Below are 19,433 nucleotides of genomic sequence, written 5' to 3'. Positions count from 1 at the left end.
GTGTTTATTTATCGCCAAATTATTATATACTACTCAAAAGAATTTAAGGGTCAAAAATTTATAACCAAATAAGTTTCAGAGTGTATTAGATTGATGATGTAAACTACACCAAAAATTTAATTTATTGTTCCATATTTACAAAAAAACACAAATAAACGTCACTGTATACAAGAAAGTCACATGACATGCTGTCAAAGTTGAAGGTTGTCAAACATGGATTTTACACATTAGAACATTCGTTTAATAGTGTGTGAATCCACCCCTGGCGCAAATACACTCGACACATCGTTGCCTCATGCTGTTGATCAGACGTCTGAAGAACTCTTGGGGAATGGCCTGCCACTCTGCCATAAGAAGTTGCCCCAGGTCATGAAGGTTGGCCGGAGGGGCATGGCTATCCCGAACTCTCCTGCCTAATTCGTCCCAGGCGTTCTCTAATGGGGCCAAGTCAGGCGAATATGCTGGCCAATCCATCCTGGCGATACTTTGTTGTCTGAGAAAGTCCGTTACCACCCTGGCGCGGTGGGGTCTGGCATTGTCATCCTGCAGAACTGCCCCGCCGCCAATCTGCTGAAGGCCTGGGAGAACCAACGGCCGGATAATCTCATTCAGATAGCGGATTCCATTCAGATTGCCATCCACCACATAGAGGGGGGTCCTGTGGTGGATAGAGATGTCGCCCCACACCATGACGCTGCCACCACCGAACCGGTGACGTTGCCTAACGTTAACGTCAGCGAAGCGCTCCCCAGGACGTCTGTAGACACGAACCCGACCATCGTTGAACTGGAGACTAAACCTGGACTCATCAGTGAACATCACTCGACCCCAATGAACACGTTGCCACCGCAGATGAAGTGTGCACCAGTGACGTCTGGCCGTTCTGTGACGTGGTAGGAGTGGTGGTCGAACAGCCTGGCGACGGCAGCGTAGATTATTGACTCTCAGACGATTGCGTATGGTTTGATCAGACACTCGAGTTTCAGTCGCAGTCCGCAGATTGTCACATAATCGGCGTGCAGTGGTTGTGCGTTGACATAGAGCCATATTGGTGATGTAGCGGTCCTCTCTATTTGTAGTGCTTCGGGGTCTTCCCGAACGTGGACGATTTCGAACAGAATTCGTTGCTTGGTACCGTTGCCACAGTCGGCAAACGACACTCTGACTGACACCAAGTCTCAGAGCAACATTTCTTTGCGTATTGCCATCCTGAAGCCAAGCAATAGCCCTTCCTCGATCTTCGATAGTCAGTTGACGTCGTACCATTGTCGAATTTGGAGTGTGCACCGTACACGAACGCAAGCTCCAATTATACGGAAATTCAGCATTGGGAACATGGAATACACATGCAAAGCGTGCAAATGAAGCGCTTTGTGAAAAAGCAAGTTATGGGCACTTAGCAGACATTTCGCTTTCGCTCTAATTTACGTGCAAATGTAAGCATGTTTTCGCCATTAGAACTAGTCGACAGTGTCAATGACAGTGGATTTTAATTCATTTATGGGTTGCTTAGACCCACTTTCGTCAAAATGGAACAATACCATGCGTGACATTATGGTCTAGCTAATATAATTGACATTAAGAAAATAATGTCGAAAATATCGTCTGACCCTTAAATTCTTTTGAGTAGTATATACTTTCAAAATATAACATTTGCATCAACTTGTTTTGTGTTGTTTATAATACTTTGAAAAAAATAATTGGTATACTTTCTTTTGATCGTCAGTATAATTATGTATATGTGTATATGTATATTACATGTATATGTGTGTGTATGTATGTGTATATATGTGTGTGTATATGCGTGTGTGTATATATGTGTGTGTATATATATTGAACAGAAAAAGAAACTTCAGATTTGTGCATATAGCATTTGTTGTGTTAAAGAATACATTGTGTAATGAAATTATATACGTAGTATTAGCTTTGAGCTGTATTATCAGGATTCATGAATTTTATCGATTATTTTTGCACTGTTAATCGTAGACAACGTGAAATTCAATGTGACGTGCATGCATGGTTCGACATGTCCCGTGTAGTATTCGGTCAATTTGTTTTACTTGTCTTACTGACATTGTTGTCAAGTGAACGAAAAACGCTTCAAAAATTGTAAAACAATTAACGTTTTTTACATTGTAGCATTTTTAGTATGTCAAGAATACCCAATAATTTACGCGAACGGGCGATTGGCATGCTTGATGTTGGCATGTCGACAGAAGACGCTGCAAGGCATGTTGGAAGTTCTAGTCGAGCGATACGAAATCTTCGCGTAAGATTTCGAACGACAGGAAGCACCAACGACTTGCCACGTCGTGGACGTCCGCGTGTTACAACGCGTGGTCAAGACCGCTATATCATGAACACGCATTTGCGCAATCGATTCCAAACTGCCACTGCTGCTAACACACCTGGGCTTCATAATAACCAGTGGGCAAACTGTTCGTAATCGTCTGCGGGAGAAAGGTTTACATGCACGACGTTCTTACGTCGGATGCGTTTTAACGCAACGTCATCGTCTAAATCGGGTACGTGTACACACTCGTTGGATACGGCGACGCTGGAATACCGTTCTTTTTTCGGATGAATCCAGATTTTCTTTACAACGTGGTGATGGCAGGGTGCGCGTCTACCGTAGGAGAAATGAACGCTATGCTGACTGTTGTGTTCTTGAACGAGATCGTTTCGGGGGTGGGGGTTGTGTCATGGTCTGGGCAGCCACTGCCCATGGTTATCGTTCACCACTAGTCGTCTTGATGGCAATTTAAATGCTCAATGTTACCGCGATGACATTCTCGCTCATAACGTCATCCTCTGTTCCATAACAACGCCAAAATCTCGATTTTTCAGCATGATAATGCCACCTCTCATACAGCTAGAGACACTGTAAATTTGCTTAGGACAAATAACATTAATTTCATTGATGACTGGCCCGCTAAAAGTCCTGATCTCAACGCCATCGAACATGTCTGGGATAGTCTGGACAGACGATTGAGGCGTCGTCCCAACCCACCCGCTAACGTCAACGAACTTCGTCAAGCGCTCATTTAGGAATGGAACAATATTCCACAGGCAGAAATCAACACTTTAGTCAATTCTATGCGCCTGCGATGCAATTCAAGAGGTGGTCATACCCGTTATTAAGTGGGTGGTTTTGTTTTTAACCCCTACGACACGTGGTCAAAATTTCTCCCAGTTTCTGTTAACCTATGGCCATGATTTTTGCACCAAACGATGCACCATGGAACACTCTTTAAACGCATATATACTACTCAAAAGAATTTAAGGGTCAAAAATTTATAACCAAATAAGTTTCAGAGTGTATTAGATTGATGATGTAAACTACACCAAATTTTTTATTTATTGTTCCATATTTACAAAAAACCACAAATAAACGTCACTGTATACAAGAAAGTCACATGACATGCTGTCAAAGTTGAAGGTTGTCAAACATGGATTTTACACATTAGAACATTCGTTTAATAGTGTGTGAATCCACCCCTGGCGCGAATACACTCGACACATCATTGCCTCATGCTGTTGATCAGACGTCTGAAGAACTCTTGGGGAATGGACTGCCACTCTGCCATAAGAAGTTGACCCAGATCATGAAAGTTGGCCGGAGGGGCATGGTTATCCCGAACTCTCCTGCCTAATTCGTCCCAGGCGTCTCTATTGGGGCCAAGTCAGGCGAATATGCTGGCCAATCCATCCTGGCGATACCTTGTTGTCTGAGAAAGTCCGTTACCACCCTGGCGCGGTGGGGTCTGGCATTGTCATCCTGCAGAACTGCCCCGCCGCCAATCTGCTGAAGGCCTGGGAGAACCAACGGCCGGATAATCTCATTCAGATAGCGGATTCCATTCAGATTGCCATCCACCACATAGAGGGGGGTCCTGTGGTGGCTAGAGATGCCGCCCCACACCATGATGCTGCCACCACCGAACCGGTGACGTTGTCTAACGTTAACGTCAGCGAAGCGCTCCCCAGGACGTCTGTAGACACGAACCCGACCGTCGTTGAACTGGAGACTAAACCTGGACTCATCAGTGAACATCACTCGACCCCACTGAACACGTTGCCACCGCAGATGAAGCGTGCACCAGTGACGTCTGGCCGTTCTGTGACGTGGTAGGAGTGGTGGTCGAACAGCCTGGCGACGGCAGCGTAGATTATTGGCTCTCAGACGATTGCGTATGGTTTGATCAGACACTCCAGTTACAGTCGCAGTCCGCAGATTGTCACGTAATCGGCGTGCAGTGGTTGTGCATTGACGTAGAGCCATATTGGTGATGTAGCGGTCCTCTCTATTTGTAGTGTTTCGGGGTCTTCCCGAACGTGGACGATTTCGAACAGAATTCGTTGCTTGGTACCGTTGCCACAGTCGGCCAACGACACTGACTGACACCAAGTCTCAGAGCAACATTTCTTTGCGTATTGCCATCCTGAAGCCAAGCAATAGCCCTTCCTCGATCTTCGATAGTCAGTTGAAGTCGTACCATTGTCGAATTTGGAGTGTGCACCGTACACGAACGCAAACTCTAATTATACGGAAATTCAGCATTGGGAACATGGAATACACGTGCAAAGCGTGCAAATGAAGCGCTTTGTGAAAAAGCAAGTTATGGGCACTTAGCAGACCTTTCGCTTTCGCCCTAATTCACGTGCAAATGTAAGCATGTTTTCGCCATTAGAACTAGTCGACAGTGTCAATGACAGTGGATTTTAATTCATTTATGGGTTGCTTAGACCCACTTTCGTCAAAATGGAACAATACCATGCGTGACATTATGGTCTAGCTAATATAATTGACATTCAGAAAATAATGTCGAAAATATCGTCTGACCCTTAAATTCTTTTGAGTAGTATATATATATATATATATATATATATATATATATATATATACACACACACATATACACATACATACATACATACATACATACATGTATATATATACATTGTATATGATTTGTGAATGTATACCACTGCCACTGTTAAACTATTCCTGGACTCAGTCTTGTGCAGAAATAAGGCTTTAAATGAGTTATTCAGCTCAACCAGGGCACGAAGATTTTTGACAAAGCAGGATTAATAAGTCGTGCTTCCACCGTATAGGTTACTCATACCCGAAATGGTATGGTATGGTATAGGGATTAACGTGCACATTCAGAAAAAGGAGTTATTATTCTACGTAGAAAAGTGACCGGGGAGTCAGTATTCTACGGTAGTCAAAATTCCTCGGCGGGTTCCTCTGCCCAAAACAGGAAAGAGTTGGGGTGGGTGGGAAAAGGGACCGCCTGCATTGGCAGGTGCAAGAGAGTACCAGCAGCCTGACCGGTCGGTAACAGGCGGGGTGGGGGTGGGGGGGGGGGGGGGGGGGGGGTTGGTTTTGGTGCTATGGAATTTGGAACGTCTTAAAGGGCACACCCGAAAGCAATGCGAGGTCTTTTATAGGCCCTATGCACGTTTTCATAGACAGGACTATACATACCACAGTAGTTTATGTCCCAGCCGTGGATCACTGTTTGGGATGGGGGAATAAAGCAAATTAGGTTTGTAAAAACACTAGTCAAATTGGGAAACTGTGCTCCATATTGAAATTAAATATGACACACTTTGATCCATCCCCATTTTGGAATAAAGCAAATCAAGTTGAAAAAGACTGATTCCAAGTGGAAGACTGCGTCCAATAGTGGAATTAATGTCTGGTAGTAGACTCAGTTTGACTTTCTTTATATTTTGTGGACAATTTCTACCTTTAGGACCTCCAACAATTACGTACGGCAAAGACTGTTAATTTTTGTATCTCTCTACCCTCCCCCAAGACTACTACCCCCTTTAAACTGACGTAATAGAACCATACCATATCTGAAATTATGTTCTTGTCGCATTCCTTCTTTCGTAATTTGACTAATATTATATTATTGGGTTATATTTTTGTGGTGATTTTTGTTTTTGTTTTTTCCATTTTTCAAAACTATCCCGTAACGTTTTGTAACACATCCTCTATTCCCCCATTATCTAATTATTGAATGACCCCTATAACCTTAGTCCAAATATATATGGAATATTTCTATTATTGTACATGTAAAATTAACTTATTGCACAAAGAAGTATTCGCTACGTAAGAAAGGGAGGGGGTAACAACCATACAAAGACAAATGTCACTTTAAATGTGGAGAGAGAGACAATATATATGTATATGCACTGGCGTAGCCAAGATTTTATATTGGAGTGGAGGGGGGGGGGGGGGGACACCCACATAGGGGTCGTGTTATGGCCCGGCCTAAAAATATAAAAGGTGGTGGGGAAAAAAAAAGAGGTGTAATTGGGGAAGGGTGGGGGTATGGCTCAGATCCATAGTGTCTTGGACTGCTAGATGTGGCCTAACCTTTACCCCAACCACACAAATCAAGCAAACTGACAAATTACAACGTTTGCACACAATGGCAGGTGACCGCACAACAGAAGTAAATGAATCGAATATCGAAAAGGCGATTTCTGACTAGAGATTTGACTGTACAAAAATAAACTGTGATGACAAAGAAATGTAACAAACCAATGATGTTAACGTGTCTAGATTTGCTGTTGTATATAAAACTGCAATACCAGTGTACGTTAATATCAGTGTAATTGAAATCGGGTCTTACTTGCACCACGTGCATTCGGAGAACAAAATTTAAGATGGGAGTGTTTCAAGTAATATAAGCATGATAAGGGCCTATTTGAATCAGATTAAAAACATACGTTACTAATTTAAATATACATTAGATACCTGTCATACTTACGTTCAATTATTTATTTTACGCGATGATATTTTTTCAGCATAACTTTCTTTCAATTAATTAATGCTGAATTGTGTCAACTGGTGCATGGATGCTTCAGATCAAATATTGCCATGGTGATAAACTAAAACCGAATAGACGGTTTTTCTGACCATTTTAACATTCATCTGATCTAATGTTAAGTCAATATTTGAAGACCACTAAACAAAAAATCTCGTAAACATCTTCATACGGATACTTTGATGTGAAGATGTTATCAGCCTAACATTGAAGTGGGTTTCGGCGTTCTAGCCTGGCAGACGACAGTGTCATCGATTGCATTATAAATGAGGAAGAGCTTGAAGCCAATTATTAACAGACTTCATGTTATTGGATGTAAATATTTGCAGTCACTAACGATAATGTTGCCACATATATAACGCCCATCGTCGTGTCAATATTTGTTTCAAACAAGTATGCTAGATGAATCATTTTAAAAATCACTTACAATGATAATGCCAGGCGCTGTTGCCTAGAAATTCCATTGTTTGCAATATACAAACCTGCTAAGAAAGCTTTATAGCAAAATAATGTTAACTGTATTTTGCACTCTAAACGAACACATTTGACATGAATGTCGTTAAAACGTTCACACGAATTACTCATAATCGCCATGATGATCAAACAGCGAAGACGGATTATTGCACTGGATGTAAATTCAACTAGTTGAGAGTTCTTTTCTGGAGAAAATAATATTAATGACGAGAAATGCTGTTATGATTTAATAGCAGGACAGGTTGAAACTGCACTTACATTTCACGATTATCGGGAATCCTTGATTCTTATCATTAAACGTTCTGTATTATGGTGTGCTGCATGACAAAACACTTATCACAACAACAAAAATATTCACATTTCTTCACAAGACAGAGACAAAGGTATGTTTTGATATAATGAAGACCATGTTTCATATAGTTTTAGCGGTCTTCGCGTGTTTGTGTCTACCGATTGTCGTGCTAACAGCCAGTTCAGCAGATTATGAACAACTTTACCAACAGTATATTTCTGCGCGCAATCCAAGAATTAGACCTGTACTGAATGACGTCGACACCACGAACATCACTCTGTTGTACCTGACAATCAACATGGTGGACCTCAACGAGGACCTTTTGTCAGTGATAGGATACATGGGTGTCACTTGGAAAGACGAGTTTCTCGTCTGGGATTCGGATGCCTATGGCGGAGTGTCATCACTTTACCCCGATCCAGACACAATCTGGAAGCCATCTATCGCGGTGAGGAACTCCGTAAACAAGTTGACACCTGTCAATCAGAAGTATCAATACATCACAGTGACGTCATTGGGAAATGTCATGTGGTTTCCAGGCGATACTTTCTGGACATTTTGTAACGTGGATTTATCCAAGTTCCCGTTCGACAAGCACGTGTGTCACATTGACATAGCTCTGTGGCGGTCCTACAGCTCGGAGGTCAATCTTCTCCTATCTCCAAACATGAAGTTTCAGTTTGAGAACTTCCACGAGAGCGATGACTGGACTCTTTCGGAGACGTCGGTCAAGGTATTGACCTCCGAGTGGCAGTATCCATACGTGAGGATGACGCTGAAGATGAAACGAAAACCTGACAAATATATCAAAAGCATCATTGTACCGACAATTGCGCTGGCTATTCTAAACGTGTTTGTATTCCTCATCCCAAACGAATATGGAGAAAGAATTTTCTTCGCTATGAACGTGCTGTTAATGTTTGGACTGTTTACAGCTTATAGCATGACCATTCTGCCTCAAAATGCATTCGGGTTGTCCACAATGGGAAACTACATGGTCACCTTCATGGTTTTTAGCATCGTCTATATTCTTTTATCAATTTTTTCTCTGAATCTTTATCACAAAGACGCCACTGCCGGCAGGGTTCCAAGAGGTGTTTGGAATATTTCAAAACGTCTAGAGACGGTTCTGTTCTGCACCTGCTGCGCTAAAAGACAGGCGTGGGTTTCTGGGACGGCCAAACCTACGACAGCTGGTTCAGCAGACAGCGAGGACGAACCTACCCGTGAGCGTGACGTCGTCGAGGTGTCGTGGAGGCGAGTGAGTCACGTCTGTGACAGACTCTTCTTTGTCGTGTTTCTCGTCATCGTCCTCTTCTTTGTCATCGGATTCATGACCAACTTACAATCGCCATAAGATGTATCCATGATCAATGTGAAACTTACAGTCTTCGTAAGACGGAGTAGCTGTATTCAAGATCATAATAATCATAATACAATCATAATATGATGGACTAGCTGTATTCAAGATCTTATATGAAACTTACAATCGTAATAAGATGGACTAGCTGTATTCAAGATCATATATGAAACTTACAATCGTAATAAGATGGACTAGCTGTATTACAGGTCTTATATGAAACTTACAATCGTAATAAGATGGACTAGCTGTATTCAAGGTCTTATATGGAATTTACAATCTGCATAAGATATATTACCTGTCATCATGATCATATATGAAACTTTTACAGTCTTCATAAGATGGACTAGCTGTATTCAAGATCATATATGAAACTTACAATCGTCATAAGATGAACTAGCTGTATTCAAGATCAAATATGAAATTTACAATGGTCATAAGATGGACTAGTTGTATTCATTATCAAATATGAAACTTACAATCTACATAAAATGGACTAGCTGAATTCATGATAATATATGAAACTTTGTTCATTGTGCAGATTTTGCTGACGTAGATCTTTAAATATATGGATCCACACGACATGATGTACTAGTCAGCATGATAAACAAATATCGGTGCGAAAGATCTGGATGAGATCCGTTAAGTTGTTAATAATACTGTAGAAACAACTCCTGCCTGCTGAAATACGTTATTTTTATGAACTTCCTAAATATGTATGCTGGTCTTGGGTGGACGTTGCTAATACATATTCACAAATTAAGACAACAGCTATTAAATATTCGGCTTCAAAATCAGTAACGGGTTTCCATTATCATCTATGTGGTCCTTAACCATGTCCGATGCCGTGTAACTGCATAAATATGTGATCAGAGCGTCGTTAAATAATTTTTAAAAATCTTTCTTTCTGTGTATCTGTTTATCTTTCTTCTATCTTTCTTTCGTTCAAAATGAGTATCTCTAATCTTACAAAGATAAAAAGAACACATGTATGCGACATAAGTGTAGGCCCTATAGTAATATACTGATAGTATCTCTTGAACTCGAGAGAGATGGGCTTTTCGCATCAATACTGATTATAAAACCATACTAGCATATTTATGACTCGTTTTAAAACAGTAAACTCTAATCTCAGTTGCAGTCTCAAAGTTTTTAGTACTTGTGCCACACTGCTCGTTATATGAGAATTCCTGGAAAAATCCTCGAGGTATTACGTAAGAATGGCTCCATTTTTGTATCGGGCCAAGCTGATTTTTGCCCGAATGAAACAAAAATGCACGAATCTGGATAACAACATTTATTCATATTAGCATTACTGCTAAACAGCTATATAGGGTTACAAACGAATCAGATCGCATTTTTACATGGCTTGCAACTAATTTTGCGGGTGGAATGGTAAAAATACATGGTAAAAAGGTTTCACGTTAGCATATTTTGCCCGAATATCTCTATAACTTTTGCCCAAATTTGAGGACCCACTATGGGGCAGGTTCTCCACACACCCCACCCCCACCCCACCCCACTGCCCCGTATGCTTGTGAATAGGATGGAGTTTCCCTCGGCAGTGACGCTGGATGTTTCTCCTATCCTAACCAGACTGTCCCACAGCTGGTGTTTCAAAATTATGCAAGTCTTGTGTGTGTATCACAGCAAGTCTTGTGTGTGGAAACGTTGCAAAAGCGGATATATATATATATATATATATATATATATATATATATAGAGGGTATATATGATTAGGGATGTACTTTAGCGTTAGTGCGCTGGTTATCTAATCATCGATCATTCGTATATATTACGACCACACTGCTGGGTTTGTTTGTTTGTTTGTTTGTTGTTGTTTTTTTAAATAACAATAATGTTAATATATTCATACCTATATAGTAGTTCCTTTCGCACATTGTTTTTTAATACCAGTAATTTAATTTAAAATACCAGTCATATATAAATATACTTTTTTGGAATGTATTATTTTAACTATATGTATTTACACGTATGTTTGTGTTTGTAATTTGAATATTCTTGTATGAATAAACTATTTAAAAATGTACATGTTTATATTAGATTAAATACTGATCAAATATTACAGTGAATAAAACAAGAGGCACATGGGCCTAAACGGTCACCTGAGTAAATTATTGACCTCCACCTATCAGACTCATAGAATTCACGATACCCATTTTCGGGGGGAGGTCACAATGACCAAAATTCACGATTTCGTTCCTCCGTTAGTCAAGGAAGCTTCCAAATGTAGTTGGAAATGGTCTCTAGAATTTAAATGCATTTCTCTATACAACGATGGCACAACCTAACGAAAATCACAACTTTGATAAACCATCTATTGAAGTTTTTTTTACGTATATGAAAACTATTCGTCTTAGTTTTTTGTTCCTTTTAAGGTCCACCCCTTAGGCTTCTGGGGGTCAAAACAACCAAATTTACAATTTTGTTTCTCCGTGAGTTAAGGAAATAGCCAACCAAATTAGGTAATTCTGACATAGTCTTAGAGTGGAAACCCGCTACATTTTCCCATTAGTAGTAAGGGATATTTTATAATATGCAAACAGGATAGCACATACCACGGCCTTTGATATGTCAGTCGTGGTGCCCTAACTGATAAGAAAAATAGCCCAATGGGCCTACTAACGGGGATCGATCCTTGATCCTTGATCGACCGCGCATCAGGCGAGCGCTTTACCGCTGGGCTATGTCTTGCTTAAAATAAAAGTTTAAATGTATTTCTTTAGAGTGCCATAAACACTGTCCTATGAAACTTGTATTGATGTCCCCCTTTATGAGACCCGCCCTCATGCCATTGGGTGTCAGAATTAACGAACTCACAAATTTTGATATACGGGCCTTTGTTATACTAGTCGTGATGCACGGGCTGGAACGACAAATAGCGCAATGGGCTCACTGATGTGGATCGATCCATGACCGATCGCGCATTTGGCGAGCGCTTTACTAAGTACTGGGCTTCGTCACGCCCCCGTAACATGACTGTACCCAAGGAAAGTGCTAAGCATTTTTGTATTGATTTGTTTGATAGATTTAATTGTTTTGCAAACTATGGATGCCAAATATAATAATTATAGGTTAAATTTTCAAAATCTGACAATCTGTTAATGACATTCACAAATTAGATTTAGGCCTAATTGCATTCACAAATTAGATAAACCATCTATAGATCTTTACATAAATATCTGTAGGCTATATAGTACTTCTGGAAGAAGAGAATTTATTATTATTATTCAATAATATTGTGTTAATTTTCCACTTTTGGGCCACGCCCTCGGGTCATTAGTGGGTGAACAGAACAGAACATGGTGATACATGGAGATGATTTAACATTTTGTGCAGCTGCAGCAAAACAAAAATAGTACAATAAACTATAAAACAGTAGAAAATATCTTATATAATTACAATAATTCCAAATATATATTTTTTCAAACATATCTTTAAAGACAGAGTTAATATCTGTAATATATTTTGGTGTTTTAGTTACAGAAATAGTTTAATACATTTGCAACAAAATATATTTTATCGTGTAATACATATACAGTAATTCGAAATATCTACTTTTCGGGGAGGGATGAATGACCAAATTCACAACTTGGTTTCTTTATGTGCCAAGGTTAGAATTGGTCAAGTAGTTTTGAAGAAGTCGAAAATGTTTACGGAAACGGATCACAGTAGTAAGCTTTCGGGTCAGGTGTCCAAATAAATATGAATTTTGTAGCATTGATGTGCGTGCACTGACCCGAGTAATAGTCTGGCGGACATCGCTTGTTCACAGTGGATCAACCTGAAGTTCAGCCAGCAAATGTTTCGCTAACATCCACGAACTATTTGATTGCTTTCCGACGTCACAGACATTTCCCCCGCTTGGTTTGGTTGAACGTAGCTCTGATCACGTGACTCGCTCCTGGAACGAGTCCGATGTTTAGCGACAGCTAAAAGAATGTGTGTAAATCTTCCTTGACAAGTAGGTAATCGAACGCATTTTGTTGCAAGGGTTGTAGACGTACATACATTGATTGCACGTTGATTTTATGCATTGAACTTAATAGCATCAACAGGTATCTTGTTAAGGTAGAGTCGCCTTGTACTAAATGAAGGTAAGACTATACCAAATAAAATCCAATAGGCGACAATGTTAACGTTTGTATTTAAAAACATTTTATGCAGTATATATCAACCAAACTATGACACATAAATATCAGTACTACATTCCCTACCTCAAAGTATTAAGTGAAGACAATTGTACCTTTCATGGCTCATTTTCGATATAACCAGATGTTTTTACAACACCCCTAGTTTCGCACAAAATTTGAGTAGGGGGCCTACTTTTTTTCTTACTTTTTTTACATGTACTTAGTGTTTTCCCTATGTTGTTTTAGCATTGTGCCACACCATGCCTCAATAGTCTGGCACCATCTTGCCTCAATCAGCGCCATGCTGCCCTGAGATTAAACAAGCCTTTTTCAGTAATTAATTCTAAAATTGCCTTTATAAAACACCCAAAAAGGTATTATTAATTAATAAAATATGCCTTTTATATCTTTTGCCATTCATTTATTAAAGCAAGCACATAAATTACATTAATGCTTATTTTAATTAATTATTATTAATTTTTTTTGATGAAAAACAAGTGCCCGGAAATGGTGAAAATGCCCCAATTTAAGTGTTTGGTCTGCCATGCCTTGCCTAATTTCTAGGGAAATCACTATTCATACAGTACTCCATAGATGTTCCAAGCACAAGGCTACTTGACACAGTGGTACTAGATCATGAAATAAAATTGCATACATTTTTAGGCCAGATGAAACAAATTTTTTCACAACCAACACACATTTATAACCAATTACAGGACTACATGGATATTCAGAGTACCTCAACTTAAACTTATTCCATTGAAACACATACATGTACTTGACTGACCCCAAGATTATGAAGACCTTAATACTAATAGGCGCATCAAAGAAATATCAGTATTAAAAAAATACAGTCTGAAGAAGGAAACACCAACATGACTGCACCTGTATGAAGTAATGACTTAATGTCCTGCACATCACTGTTGGAGGTAAATCCTGTATGCTGAGTTTGGGTGTCTTCCAAGTTACCATGTACGGGAATTTCAAATCCATCAGCTATGCTGATTTTTAAAATGGACCATCAAAACCATTGGCAGCCACTAATATTCTAGACTATATTTTATGTATACCCAACTGTAGTTGGAGGTTTTAAATATTTGTGGTATCTGGAATTATCATGCAGCTTTCACATATTTATTTTTGATTCATTACAAAAAAACCCTGTTTTTAAATGACATAATTACCCGAACATCTATTTTATTGCATTATTTTAAAATCCAGATCAATATAATATATATATATATATATATATATATTGGATGTATTCCTACGATCAGTAATCCAGCATATTATTTAGCTATTAACATTGGATAATACAGCCTTAACAATAAAATAAATTATCAACTTACACCAAAGTAGATAATCAACTCTGGAAAAATTGGTTCTAAAATCTAGTGTACACTGAAAATACACTTCATGAGAGCAAACTAAGTGATTATTTAAAAAAAGATTTGATCTGGAGACCTAAAGATATGTTTAACAAGCTTATTGTTATGTATAAATGAGAACAGAAGGCACAATAGTGACCAAACATTTAAGTATGGCTTTGGTAAAGTTTTTCTTCAAATTATTATTTAATTTTTTTTGCATGAAACTACAAATTTGTGTCAAGTATGACTTAGCACCCTATACATATGTCAAAAGGACAATGAAAATCAAGGTCTTTAAAAAGTTACGCTTTCAGAAGTACATACATGAAACATTAACTATGTTTATGGAAATTAAAGACATTAACCCAATATTGGCACATGCTATTTTTAATATAAAAATAAATTGCTATTAAAATCTTAAGTTCAGGTTGCCTAGATATATTATTATATTTAACAGCAGTTGTAAATGGCTAGTCAAACACCATGTAAATAAAAATATTCAAATCTTTATAGTATGAAATATTATGCCAAACTCAACTTTCCTCAGTGCTAATTTTTATTCAAACTCCATTCAGAGCCATATTATATACAGTAATTATTGTCTAGGTCAAGGTAATTGTGAACTTGCATGGCCAAGGGACGGTTAATTAATCAAATAGTATAGTTTAATTAAAATCCCATAGGCGACCATGTTAACGTTTATGTTTAAAAATATTATATGCCATAGGGCCAGTGGATTTGAAAATTCACTGGCCATGGTGAAAAATTCACTTGCCCAATTTTAACTGTTGATAAAACAAAAAAACCCAGTAAATTAAAATAATTAACTTTTTAATGTCCATTTTTCATACCGAGATCATGTTTAATCAATTTGTCAATTTACACAACAGATAGTCTCATTGGGCATGCATTATGGTTTGTTTAGAAAAATATGCAAATAATTTTCATCAGTTTACAATAAAGTTACCGTACCTATTAAAATTTTAAAATAATTGTTTCCACTAAAACCACCTAAGTTATAAAAAATAATCCATGTTACCGAGATATTACAACAATTAACAGCATTATTTATTTACTTATGAATGGGAACCTACCCCCCACCCACCCCCTCAAAAAACAAAAAGAGAAAAGAAACAATTAAGAACCTTCATTAGCATAAAGTGTACATATATTGCAGTTTAAGGCTTACCACCTCTCCCCTCCTCTCCAACACACACACACCATATTAGAAATTTTGCAATTTGGGTACTTTGTCAAATTTATCTATTTCATGATTCTGTGTTTATAAGCTTTTTAAAAAAACATTTTTGCAATTTATGTCATATTTTATGAATTAAATTAATAATTTACACATTTAAAGTATTTGTAAATAGTGACGTGCAACCTTTAAAACTAATAAAAGACTGGTTACCGTTTTGCATATTATTAGTATTAGAGTAACAAATCTTTGGATTTCAATTAAAAAACAAAATGGCAGCAAAACAATGAACGTTTTTCCAATGTTTACACTTTATAACTTTAATAAAGTTATATCAGTAGGTATATTGATGTCATGGATGGGTCAGAGATTGCTGGTGGCCAACTATTTGTTAGTGACATATTGCATGTGATAGCAAATCGAAAGAATTGACTTATACTTATAGATGTTTCTTTTGTTTTTGTACGATCGTAGGACGTAGGGTTGTAGATTTTTTTTTTTTTTTCTCAATTATACCACTTGCCATCAGGATTGCACAAAGTAACTTTTACTGGCCTGAATCCAAAAAACACTGGCCTCGGGCATTGGGCCACCGTATTCTAGAAGGCCTGCATAAATATCAGTAATACAACCCCTACCTCAAAGTATTAACTGAAGAAAATGGTACCTTTCATGGCTCATTTTCGATATAACCAGATGTTTTTTACAACACCCCTAGTTTCGCACAAAATTTGAGTACTTTTTTTTTACAGGTACTCCATACATGTTCCATGCACAAGGCTACTTGATACAGTGGTACTAGATGAAATAAAATTGCATACAGATGAAACTAATTTTTTTATTACAATTATCAAAACAACTATCAAAAGTTCGGTGCACCTCAGACTTTGTCCCAGCTGGAAGTTATTTGGTTTAGTGCTACTTAAAGCTTTCTTTTGTTCTTGTGAGTCTGTACCAGTAGACCAAATTCGTTCCCTTTTCTGATAATGTGAACAGTTTAGGATAAAACTGCTGACAGCAGACTGGTTTCCACCTACTTTTCTTTGTTCTTAAATGGGGAAGGGTCAAAGTTTGTATATTTGCAAATATTGTCCACAGGAAATTTTTCTTTCCATTAATGGACAATGTCACAATGTCCAACTTTGCAATCAAGGTAATGTTCAACCTAATTTGCTTTATTCCTGGATGGGGAAGAGTCAGACTGTGTAGACTGCCTAGACAGCTAGGTGCATTATTATTCTTGGTAAGGGGTGCAACATTTAAAAAGGACATCTACAATATTCAACGAGGAGGTGCAACATTTAATAAGGACATCTACAATATTCAACGAGTACATTTAAAAAGGCATCAACAGTATTCAAAATTACAGTTATGTTCATTCCATATATGTCAGTCTTCAGAAATATGAAGCTGACCCATTCTTAGCTCGAGTCACCTGCAGCCCTCTTATTGATATTGATATGCAGGGGAAGGCTAGTAGAAGAAACTTATGTAATGCTTTAGCAATCATTGACAACCAAATGCCAAGCTACTGTGTCTAAAATACCAATTTTTTCCTAAATGCTGGCAGACAATACTACACGAGTGGCCCTTAAATACCATTTATCTGACAATAAGTTGTTTTAACATATATCTAATGAGTGAAGGTGAGTTAAATACATTTTTTAAACAATGAGTTGTAGTATAATAAGATAAATGGTATCCAAGCAACAGGAATGTAGTATTCTACTTCTTAGATATCCTCGAAAACCAGGTTTTAAATAAATTTAAATTCCTTTTCAACTAAAACCTATTTATTACCTAGGAGAATGAATGAATGAATAAATGTTTTAAAGACAACCCAGCACGTATCTAGAAGAAGCTAATCGTATGTATTTACATTGATGTTGCATGTATGTGTGTTATCATAAATAACAAATGATGATCTCAACAGAAGATGTGTAAGGAATAGTGTCTGACTCTAACCACAGACTGAAAGTTAAAATTTGTTTTGCTTAACAAAACCATTAAAACACATTGATTTATTCAGCATCAGCTGTTGGATGTCAAACATTTTATAATTTTAACTTATAGTCTTAGACAGGAAACCCGCTACATTTTTCCTGTAGTAGCAAGGGATATTTTATATGCACAGTCACACAGACAGGATAGCACATACCATGACCTTTGACATACCTGTTGTGGTGCTTTGGCTGTGGGCCGATTAAGCTATTTCTTATTTCAGCCAGTTTGGCTGGAACAAGAAATAGCCCAGTGGGCCCTCCGACGGGGATCAATCCCAAACCAACTGCAGGTTCTAATAGACCAAATCAATTCCCATTTCCAATAATGTTAATGTTTACTAATAAAACTAATATAAGCAGTGTATCAACACACCCAGGAAGTACAGCAATACAAAGTGTGGCACCTCACATCTAATCTACCTGCAAGAAAATGAGGGGTGTGTGTGTGTGTGTGTGTCACATACCATTTAAGAGATTTAATTAATGCTTTCAATAGCAACTGTCATTTTTGCTGAAAATTGCAGTTCCATTTTTGGGGGTACCCCGCATTATTTTCAACCTCGGTATACACTGCATAACAACTGTATAACAAATAAAAGTGTATTGATTTATTGTCATTGGATAATAGTATTTGCACAAATAATCAATGTCACATATTACTACCAATCACACCCACAGCTGATTTTACTCCGTAAATATTTGACGGTGCACCTCGAACTTTGACACGGAACTCTCTTCTTTGGTACTATGAAACCTATACCAAAAAAAGTATTTTTTTAAAATTGTCCAATTGGGTGTTTTCATGACTATTAGGATCTTCTGTGTTCTGATATGATGTGACAACATAATTGAAAGTGTTGTTCCTACAATGCAACCTGATTTAATGTACACCTCAGGAAGCATCAGTGTTATGCAAAGTTGTATACAAATTTAATGTATCATATTTGAAACCAATAATAAATAAAAAATACTACTCTTGAAGATACATACTATGGGTTGGTTGTGTATGCTTAATTGTATATGTAGTGTGTGCATGCATAGTCAGTCTCTCATTTCCAATAAATAATTCCCTTAAAGGTAGAGTCAACTCAAGCAAGAGCTTTATGTGTTGGAAAGATCCATACTCGGACCACCAACACATACTGACACTTTAACAAATGAAAAACGCGTAATTTTAGAGTTAATAAAAAACTATGATTATTCCTGCTAACTGGGGGCAGTCATTTTGTTTTGTTTTTGTGGCGTCCGGTGATAGTATAATAAACTATTTAACTAAATATATTTCAATTTGCATCAATAGAACGAAATGGAGTTATAATATTTTTCTTTTTTAAAAAATCCAAAGAAAAAAATGCATATTATTAGGCCTATTGGTATGCTACATTCGAGCAAAAACGACCACTCGCGATACCCAAGTGATAATTTGCTTTTGTCTGGGACTATGTAATTGGTCAGTTTTGTGATTTTAGATGGGAAAGTCTACTTAATCAAAGGTTTTACAGAATTACTTACAGTAATAAAGCAGCACAGCTAATCGATTATGATTAGAGGGATGTTCGTGTGGTTAACACACAATACCCTGTGATCTTAATGAAAGAAAGAAATGTTTTATTTAACGACGCACTCAACACATTTTATTTACGGTTATATGGCATCAGACATATGGTTAAGGACCACACAGATTTTGAGAGGAAACCCACTGTCGCCACTACATGGGCTACTCTTTTCAATTAG

General features: G+C 37.9%; 3 protein-coding genes across 5 annotated transcripts in view; 2 read left to right on the top strand and 1 right to left on the bottom strand.

Annotated features, from left to right (window-relative positions):
- The window catches only part of LOC121371785 (coatomer subunit beta-like), a 66,590-nt gene extending 53,721 nt beyond the window's left edge, over nucleotides 1-12,869 (bottom strand). Inside the window, exon 1 of the mRNA XM_041497928.1 lies at nucleotides 12,735-12,869. The gene's annotated coding sequence lies outside the window, so the exon portion shown is untranslated. The remainder of the gene's footprint in view (nucleotides 1-12,734) is intronic.
- On the top strand, nucleotides 7,555-8,971 carry LOC121370179 (neuronal acetylcholine receptor subunit alpha-6-like). Its single transcript, XM_041495293.1, has one exon. The coding sequence runs from the start codon at nucleotides 7,721-7,723 to the stop codon at nucleotides 8,969-8,971; it is 1,251 nt and encodes a 416-aa protein (XP_041351227.1). The 5' UTR covers nucleotides 7,555-7,720.
- Nucleotides 12,856-19,433, top strand: part of LOC121371786 (alcohol dehydrogenase [acceptor]-like) — a 34,244-nt gene continuing 27,666 nt past the window's right edge. Inside the window, exon 1 of one of the 3 annotated variants that reach the window (XM_041497931.1) lies at nucleotides 12,856-12,963. The gene's annotated coding sequence lies outside the window, so the exon portion shown is untranslated. The other 2 variants (XM_041497930.1, XM_041497932.1) reach the window with 2 other exon arrangements.

Source organism: Gigantopelta aegis, chromosome 4, assembly GCF_016097555.1.
Source record: "Gigantopelta aegis isolate Gae_Host chromosome 4, Gae_host_genome, whole genome shotgun sequence".
Lineage (NCBI taxonomy): Eukaryota > Metazoa > Mollusca > Gastropoda > Neomphalida > Peltospiridae > Gigantopelta > Gigantopelta aegis.
Note: the sequence above shows the minus strand (reverse complement) of the source record. Positions and strands in the feature narration are given on the sequence as shown.

Coding starts and splice junctions, on each gene's coding strand:
- LOC121370179 (XM_041495293.1), top strand. CDS start 7,721: ATGAAGACCATGTTTCATATAGTTTTAGCGGTCTTCGCGTGTTTGTGT.